Genomic DNA, 9937 nt, shown 5'->3' with positions numbered 1-9937 from the left:
AGTCAAGTGCTCTGAAGGAAAAGAATAGGTTCTATGACAGTATGTAAGATAAGAACCTAATCTAACCTGGGAGGGTCAGGGTAGGCTTTCCTGCAAAAGTGGTGCTTGAATTAAGATATGAAGGATGACTAGGTGTCAACTGGGTAGAAGAAGGTGTGTGGTGGATGAGTGAGTGTGGTTGGTGAGTGTGTGTATGTGCGTGTGTGTGCATGTGTTTGTGGGCTGACTTGTCCAGCACTGGAACTGAATGTATAAAGGCTCTGGGGGTGGGGCAGGGAGGACAAAGGTGTCGAGGAAGTGTAAAGATGACAGGTGGCTGAACCACAGAGCAACAGGGTCAAGTAATTGAGCCTGAAATGAGAAAAAGCAGGGCCCACAATATGCACGGCATTGTAAGCTATGGCAAGAGAAAGATGCAATGGGCAAACTTTGAAGAGTCTAAGCAAGATCATATATGCTCCCCTTACGCAATACATATTACACACAAGAAAACCAAAAGGAAACCTATATCCACAAGCCACCAGGACATTGTGTTATATTGTACACACCTGTCTATGAAAACCATCTCAAATTCTTGTTCAGGGATCTGAGCAGAACCATGGTAGAATAATTCCCAGAGATTTTTAAAAATGACATGTTTATTTACTTTTGTGATCTGTCCATCACAGAGCTCTTTCACAGAGCCCTTTATGAAGCTGAGACATGTAAAAGTATATGGCCAGTCTGGTCTCAAAATGGAGGTAAAACCGTCGCCCGGTCGCCCCCAGCCCGACTCCGGCCATCGCTGCCGCCGCCGGGGGGAGGAGGGCCATGATCCAAAGGAACCAGAGCAGTTGAGAAAACTGTTTATTGGTGGTTTGAGCTTTGAAACTACAGATGATAGTTTAAGAGAACATTTTGAAAAATGGGGTACACTTACAGATTGTGTGGTGATGAGAGAACCCCAAACAAAACGTTCCAGGGGTTTTGGTTTTGTGACTTACTCTTGTGTTGAAGAGGTGGATGCAGCAATGTGGGCCCGACCACACAAGGTTGATGGGCGTGTAGTGGAACCAAAGAGAGCTGTTTCTAGAGAGGATTCTGTAAAGCCTGGTGCCCATCTAACAGTGAAGAAAATTTTTGTTGGTGGTATTAAAGAAGATACAGAAGAATATAATTTGAGAGACTACTTTGAAAAGTATGGCAAGATTGAAACCATAGAAGTTATGGAAGACAGGCAGAGTGGAAAAAAGAGAGGATTTGCTTTTGTAACTTTTGATGATCATGATACAGTTGACAAAATTGTTGTTCAGAAATACCACACTATTAATGGGCATAATTGTGAAGTGAAAAAAGCCCTTTCTAAACAAGAAATGCACTCTGCTGGATCACAAAGAGGTCGTGGAGGTGGATCTGGCAACTTCATAGGTCACGGAGGAAACTTTGGAGGTGGTGGTAACTTTGGCCGTGGTGGAAACTTCGGTGGAAGAGGAGGCTATGGTGGTGGAGGTGGTGGCAGCAGAGGTAGTTATGGAGGAGGTGATGGTGGCTATAATGGATTTGGAGGTGATGGTGGCAACTATGGTGGTGGTCCTGGATATAGTAGTAGAGGAGGCTATGGTGGTGGTGGACCAGGATATGGAAACCAAGGAGGCGGATATGGAGGTGGTGGTGGAGGATATGATGGTTACAATGAAGGAGGAAATTTTGGAGGTAACTATGGTGGTGGTGGGAACTATAATGATTTTGGAAATTATAGTGGACAACAGCAATCAAATTATGGACCCATGAAGGGGGGCAGTTCTGGTGCAAGAAGCTCGGGCAGTCCCTATGGTGGTGGTTATGGATCTGGTGGTGGAAGTGGTGGATATGGTAGCAGAAGGTTCTAAAAAAAATTCAGAAGAAAAGGGCTACAGTTCTTAGCAGGAGAGAGAGCGAGGAGTTGTCAGGAAAGCTGCAGGTTACTTTGAGACAGTCGTCCCAAATGCATTAGAGGAACTGTAAAAATCTGCCACAGAAGGAACGATGATCCATAGTCAGAAAAGTTACGGCAGCTTAAACAGGAAACCTTTCTTGTTCAGGACTGTCATAGCCACCGTTTGCAAAAAGTGCAGCTATGGATTAATGCAATGTAGTGTCAATTAGATGTACATTCCTGAGGTCTTTTATCTGTTGTAGCTTTGTCTTTTTCTTTTTCTTTTCATTACATCAGGTATATTGCCCTGTAAATTGTGGTAGTGGTACCAGGAATAAAAAATTAAGGAATTTTTAACTTTTCAATCTTTGTGTAGTTCAGTTTTTCTACATTTTAGTACAGAAACTTTAACAAAATGCAGTTTTGAAGGTGTTTCCTTGTGAGTTAACAAGTAAAGAAGATCATTGTTAATTACTATTTTGTATGAATTTTGCTAAAGTTAACTGTAAAGAAACACCTGCTGACTTGCAGTTTAAGGGGAATCTATTCTCCGCATTTCCAAACCATGAAATGAATGGGCTCTGACATGTGGAGAGAATAGATATTTGTATGTTTGCAATGTGTGTTTTAGATAAATAGAATTAGGTATTTAAATTAGCATATTTGTGAATTTAATAGCATTAAGATTTACCTTCAAATGAAAAAATCTCAAAATTCCTATTTGGTTTTTGTGCATTTTCTTTCAAAATGTAATCATATGATTTTAGTGTGTTAGTTTTGCTGAGAGTCCTAGCTGTGTTTAGAACATCTCCATTCTACATTCACCTTGGTCACATGTGAACTGCCATAGTTTTATTTGGGTGTAAAGAATGTCTACTGCCCTCTGTTTAAATTCTGGAAAGGGGTAGTGGATGTTATCCCTTTTCCTTAAAAACCATTCTTAAAAACTTCAAAATACAGGACCACTAAGCCTGTTGTGTTTGAGCAAATTAGTGGCTATCCTTTTTTTTTTTTTCTTACTTTACAAAGCACAAGAGGCCCATAAGTCTTCAGTTATTTTCCTTGGTTTAATATATATATTTTTGTGATACAAGCTTTCAGAAGCAAGAGAATAAAAATCATGCATTGTTGAACCCTTAAAAAAAAAAAAAAAAAGTATATGGCCACTCTGCAGACATCAAGAAGGTACAAAATTCCCAGCTGGACCCATAAGGCTCTCCTAGTGAAGTGCCTGGTCTGGGCTTTCTTTGTGTTCATACTGCAAACAGGACTTCACATTTAAAAAAACAAATGAGAAAATCAATAGAAATTGGCTGTGCTGCAAACTGAGAACAATGACAATAAGCGTGGCATTTCTGCGACTTCTGAACAACACCTTGGGTGTCAGAGAGGCTGCTGTACTCTCACCCTGTTATTTAAATCCCCAAGAATTCTGATGGTTCAGAGGTGGTTTATGTGGCTACTGCCTTGCAGAGCATTTGGCCTGAGAAGATAGGACAGCCTCTCAGCTGTTTGCACAAGAATCGTGCACCACCTACAGGTGCAACCCACCCAAGACAAACCAACCTGCTAGAGTCAAAGGAGGAAGGAGGAAGTGATTGAGTCCACAGGCTGTTTGTTTAGTCATCTAAGCTTTGTGACTTGGAAATATCGACACAGACATACATCCATCACTCACCAGGGCAGGGATTCAAAAGCCCGCTGTGTTACAGAAGGACACACCGTGGATCTGGACAGTAGGTTGGAAACTTGTGAATGAACTCTCTGTAAGCTCAGCCAAGATATTCATGTCAGAGAAACAGACCAATGGATGAATGGATAAAGAAATTGTTGGATATATGTACACACACACACACACACACACACACACACACACACCCCACAGTGGAATATTATTCAGTCATAAAAAAGAAGTTTGCCATTTTGTGACAACACAGATCAACCTAGGGCATTATGCTAAGTGAAATAAGTCAAGTACCATATTTCTATGTGGAATCTAAAACAAAAACAGGCTCCGAGATACAGAGAAGGGATTGGTGGTTGCCAGAGGTGCGGGGAGGGGTGGAGGTGGAGGTGGGGGTGGGAGAAATGGGTGAAGGGAGTCAGAGGTTAAAAAAAAAAGGAAATCTCGGGGCGCCTGGGTGGCTCAGTCGTTAAGCGTCTGCCTTCGGCTCAGGTCATGATCCCAGGGTCCTGGGATCGAGCCCCGAGTCGGGCTCCCTGCTCCGCGGGCAGCCTGCTTCTCCCTCTCCCACTCCCCCTGCTTGTGTTCCCTCTCTCACTATATCTCTCTCTGTCAAATAAATAAATAAAATCTTTAAAAAAAAAAAAAAAAAAAGGAAATCTCAAAAGAAACCCATCACAGGGCAAGCTCAGGAGGGCTGTCCAGCCAACAAATTCTGAACGAAGGAGTTGAGGGGAAAAGGAAAATCGATGCTTCCTACACATCTATGAAAATCATCTCCTCTGCTACTAGCTTTTGAAATCAAGATAATAAAATAACAGCAAGTCTTTGAGGATGATGAGAGGAATTTCATTTGTAATTTGTAAAACAATAGCATCTGCCTTTAGCAACTAATCTCAAGAGAATCACTTAAAGAGTCCAGAGTGGAAGAACACTTAACTTGGAAATTGCTCTTTATAAATATTAATCAGATGGTTTACAAAAGTCTTTAAGATATGAAAGCTATTTTAACCTAAGTAGGAAAGGCAATTGATTGTTGTAAATATCTGTGTACCTAGCTCTTTGCTAGGAGCCCTGGTGTGTGTGTGTGTGTGCGCGCGCGCGCGCATGTGTGCTTTGTGGGATGGAGAGATGGTGCATTCATTCAGGTGCAGGAAAAGGCTTTTTTTCTTTTTTTTTTCTTGACCGGTTATTATTTTTTTTTTTTTTGACAGCATGGATGAAACTGACTATTGTGGTGTCATGGAAACCAAGCCATGGAAACCTTATAGAAATATCAGGGGATTAAGGGAGGGAGTATTGAAGAAAGCATCATAGAGAGACTGCTAACAACTGACTCCTGTAAATACTATAAAAATAACCACTCTTATCTTCCTATTTTCAATGACAGCATCTCACTATTGGGAAAATCAGGCTTGCTATTCTGCAGCTTTTCTGTACAAATAGCTAATAAACAACTTAGAAAATACTCATTTAGAATTGAACTGGATGTCCAGTTTGGAGGGCTGAGCAAACGAAGCTCATCTTCATACCTAGGGCGTCCCCCCCAGCCTCCATATCAAGTAAGTTGCATTAATTTTATGTCACCAATATGCCTTGAATCCGCTTCTCTTCATTTTTGCCTCCAGGCTATATCATCACCCTTCCATCCCCAGTCCAAATTCCCCTTTTATATGCTTTCCTGCCACTCTATCCTTTCTTTCACAGCGCTCAACACACCTTACGTTCATTCATGTGGTACTTGATTCATTTTCTTACTCTTGTATAAATTCATTCACTTATTCACTCAACCAACATTTATCAGGAGCCTAATCTGGATCAGATACTGTTCTAGCCACTGATGACACAGTAGTGAAAAAACAGACACAGTCTCTACTCTTCATGGAGCTGACTCTCTCGAGTGGACACAGACAGGTGTAAGTGAATCAAAAGCAAATAAGAATAGTGCCTCCTGTCCACTTGGAAAGACAGACATTCAGGCCATTATCCCCTTGGCACCCAGCATGAGATTTAAACACAAATCGAACCAGGTCAGTTCCCTCACAAAAGCCTTTCCATGGCTTTCTGTGGCACTTAGAATAAAGCAGAACTTCCTAACATAACCTGACTACATTGAGCCACAGAAGATAACATTTTGGTCTGAATATATCATTAGGGGAGCAAATAGGGTTTCAGGTCTACTTTATGAAAAGCAAATGAAGTCTCAGAAGAATGAGTCTCCTCCCCAATCTATTCATTTTCAACATCCACACGAATGAGCTGATGATGCCTTTTGTTTTGTACCAACATTTTTCTTAGGTTTCTTCTTTTTCTTTTTAAAGATTTTATTTATTCATTTGTGAGAGAGAGAGAGACAGAGAGAGCACAAACAGGGGAAGAGGGAGAAGCAGACTCCCCTCTGAGCGGGGAGCCCGATACGGGGCTTGATCCCAGGACCTGGAGATCATGATCTGAGCCGAAGGCAGACGCTTAACCATCAGAGCCACCCAGGCGCCCCTCTTTTTCTTTTTTCAAAGATTTCTATTTTATAGTATTTACAGGAGTCAGTTGTTAGCAGTCTCTCTATGATGCTTTCATCATCCCTTTGATGATCAGGTCATCTCCAGGAAAACTGCTATAAGATGAGTATTTAGCCTCTCCAAATCTCAGTTTCCTCATCGGTCAAATGGGGATGTTCAATCTTCTACTTTATACATTTGCTTTGGAGATTAAGTGACCTAAAGGGGAAAACACCTGTCAGCGCATGAACACTGCATTCTGTCTTTCTGCCTGTGAGCAAAGGAAGCAGCACGTATCCTTTGCTCTTGCAAATAGACAAACTGATAGGGGAATAAGGGAATGTCTCTGAAATAAGGATGACGTCATTGTTTACTTCCAGCAGGGCAGTGGGTGGGGCGAGGAGCATCTGCAGCCTGGGTCACCCGTGGCTTGTCATAGTGACTGAGCTGACACCAAGCCTTACTCCGGAGCAGGTATTTTTGTGCAGTTAACCTTCCCTGGGCCGGTGATTATGCAACATGTTTGTTCCCTGAGTACACATTGTTCTCAGGTGGCTGGCGTGGTCACTAAAAATCCTACCTACTTTAGAATATTCCTATTTGCAAATCCCAGGCAATGTCACTAAAAAAAGCTTCCAGCCTGGGCAGGGGAGGCGATAGAATCCCGAGGGGAACAAGCCTCTCCTTCTCGTGTGCCACTTCCTGAGGGAAAGGTGTCTTCATGCGCCGGACCTCGACCCGAAGCCAAGCTCCTGCCCCCAACTCGCCTCTTCCCCCGCCTCACTCCTACAGATCCACTCTTCGGATGCTTTTCTATCCTTATTGACTGTTTCTCATTGTACAAGTAAAATAGACTCAGGGGAGAGAAAGAGAGAGAGAGAAAGAGAGAAAGCGAGAGCGAGCGCGCACACGCATGATAATAGAGAATATAGAGCAAGAATAAAATACAAATCACCAAGTCATTCTACCCTCTCCCTCTCTCCAAAGAACCAAATGACTTTGATTGACATTTGGTTATAGCCTTCCAGATTTGTTCTCTATTCATCTATATATACATATTTAGTGGGTAAGTGCATGGATTATGGAATCAGATTGCCTGGCTTAGATCCCAGCTGTATCTGTTATAAGCTGGGGGCCTCAGGGCAGTTATTTTTAGCTCCTCTGGCTCAGTTTCCTCATCTACAAAACAGAAATTTCTCTTACTGTGAGGATGAGTGAGACCATAAATGTAAAAATAGTTAGAAGAGTGCCTAGCACATAGTAGGTGTAAAATCTATTTAAATGTATAATTATATATAAAAATTGAATTGGGAATGTGTAACTGTGTACCTTGGGGAAGAGAAGAACCATGTCCCTTACAGCTGATACTCCAGAGCACACAGTAGGTGGACAATAAACATTTGTTAAATGAATGATGGATTAAGCCAGTTAACGAGTTAATAAAAAATATATGAGTGGATACACCTGAAACTAATGCAACATTGTGTGTCAATTATACTCAAACAAAAAAAATAAAAAGAATTGCAATGAATTGAAACATTAGAAGAAATATGAGTGGATAAACAATCAGAATGGGTCAGGGTGAATAGAACCCAAAGAAAATCACTGGCTAAAAGAACCTTGGGATGCGGGTGATTTTTCTAGAAATATTGATAAAACTTACATTAGGCAATTAAAGCCTTATTGGGAAAAATAAAATCTCATGGAATCACCCTGGAATGCAGTGGGAGGAAGAGGGAACTGTTCAGCTAGGTCCATAACTTTGAGTAGATGTTGGGATCTCCTGCTGTTCAAACATCATGCCTATTGTTCTGAGGGGAGCTGAAGGTTTCCATTCCTGAGTCTGGCCTCCGAGCTGCAAATGCTAGAACACTCTCCTAACCCCAGGCACCTCATTGTCTCCTGCTACTTGGGTTTCTTTATAGTCTTGAAAAAATGACAGAAATTGGTCACTCACCACTTGGTCTGTGAAAAACTTCTACAGAATTTCTCCCAGCGAAGTGCCCCGTCTTAACCTTCCAACTCAGACTGGGGAAACGCTTGTAGCTGATGAACAACTCCAAGTTCTCAGTGAAAGGCAGTGCTTGGGAATGGCCTACACGTTAATATTTTCAGTCATGGGGTGCTGAGAAGGCAGAGAGGGGGCTAGGAGTGGAGGTGTGAAGGCTATGTGTGCCAGAGATGCACGGTGGGGTGGGCTGAGGGCCTCTCTGAGGCCCGGCGTGACAGAGGATGGTTTACACAGTGCTCATGGTCAGGCCTGTTTTCTAGCCTGGTCCAGTACCATTACATCACTCCTCCAGTTCCAGGAAATCCAGCAAGTGCCTGCCACAGCAATTCCCTGAGATCCAACTCAAACACACCACCTCTCCTCAGCCCCGGAGGCTGACGACATGTGAAGGAAAAGCCAATTCACAACATCCTTCTGTTGGGCCTGAGAGGCGGAGGGTGAATTCGCTGGGCTGGTGGACAGTGGGCAGCTTTCTGAGGGCACATACAGCCAGGTATCCCTGACAACGCCCTTTATCTTTTTCTTTCTTTTTAAAGAAACATTATTTGAATTCCATTTTTCCATTTGCAGACTAGCAGGGCTGGAATCCCAGCTCTGCTGCTTACTAACTGTAAGACCTCAGGCCAAGTCCTATGATCTTGCTAAACCCCAGATTCTTCATCTGTAAAATGGGAGGATATTAATAGGGCCAATCCTCTTGGGACATATGAGAATAAAATGAGAGCATCCACATAAAGTACTTAGCACCGGGCCTGGCGTGTATTACCTGCTCAGTAAATGTTTTCTCTCTTTTTTTCAAAGATTTTATTTATTTATTCATGAGAGAGAGAGAGAGGCAGAGGCAGAGGGAGAAGCAGGCTTCCCGCTGAGCAGGGAGCCTGATGTCGGGCTTGATCCCAGGACCCTGAGATCATGACCTGAGCCTAAGGCAGATGCTTAACCAACTGAGCCGCCCAGGTATCCCTAAATGTTTTCTCTTATTGTTACCACCAAGGACAATGGTCAGTCCATATCATATAGGGCTTTTACTGTCTTCTCTCCCTCAAATACAGAACTTCTTTTTTAAAAGGTAAGATTTACTGAGGCAAAAAATCTGCAATGCAAGGGGCAGAAACCATGAGTAGCTTGATGAATGTTTGCAAAATGAAGGCCCCATGTAACCACCACCTATCAAGATATGTAGCTTCTTATATCATCACTAGCTCCCAGAATCTTCTGTGTGCCCCTTCAAACTCACTATTCCCGCTATTCTGACTTCTATCACTAGAGATTAGTTTTTAAAGTGAAATAATTGTCCTAAGCACCACCCAGATAAAAATAGAGAACACTTTCAGCAAGCCAAATGGATCCCCATCCCACCCAAAGAGGACGAGTCTTTTGATTTCTTTTTTTTTTTTTTTTTAAGATTTTATTTATTTATTTGACAGAGAGAGACACAGCGAGAGAGGGAACACAAGCAGGGGGAGTGGGAGAGGGAGAAGCAGGCTTCCCGCCGAGCAGGGAGCCCGATGTGGGACTCGATCCCAGGACCCTGAGATCATGACCTGAGCCGAAGGCAGACGCTTAACGACTGAGCCACCCAGGCGCCCGAGTCTTTTGATTTCTAATACAATAAATTTTGTTTTGGTTTTATATGAATGGAATTATACAGATCATGTATAATGTATACAGAACAGTACGTGCTGTTTTCTATCTGGGTTCTTTTGCTCAACCGTGTGTTTCCTTGTGAGATTTGTCTATGATGCTGCATGAGCAGACATTCATTTCTTCTCGTTGCTATATAGTATTGCACCATATGAATATTCCACAATATATTTGTCCATTTTATGTTGATGAATATTTGTGTGGGT

At 42.4% G+C, this 9937-nt stretch overlaps 1 protein-coding gene across 1 annotated transcript; it reads left to right on the top strand.

The window, feature by feature from the left end:
* Nucleotides 1-722: 722 nt before the first annotated feature.
* LOC116631967 (heterogeneous nuclear ribonucleoprotein A3-like) lies at nt 723-2989 on the top strand. The gene has a single exon (XM_032403523.1). It carries the CDS (start codon nt 735-737, stop codon nt 1866-1868), a length of 1134 nt encoding a protein of 377 aa, XP_032259414.1. The 5' UTR covers nt 723-734; the 3' UTR covers nt 1869-2989.
* The last annotated feature ends 6948 nt before the right edge of the window (nt 2990-9937 follow it).

This window comes from Phoca vitulina, unplaced genomic scaffold, assembly GCF_004348235.1.
Source record: "Phoca vitulina isolate PV1807 unplaced genomic scaffold, GSC_HSeal_1.0 scaffold6, whole genome shotgun sequence".
Lineage (NCBI taxonomy): Eukaryota > Metazoa > Chordata > Mammalia > Carnivora > Phocidae > Phoca > Phoca vitulina.
The sequence above is the reverse complement of the archived record's forward strand: the minus strand, read 5'-3'. Positions and strand labels throughout refer to the sequence as shown.

Coding starts and splice junctions, on each gene's coding strand:
- LOC116631967 (XM_032403523.1), top strand. CDS start 735: ATGGAGGTAAAACCGTCGCCCGGTCGCCCCCAGCCCGACTCCGGCCAT.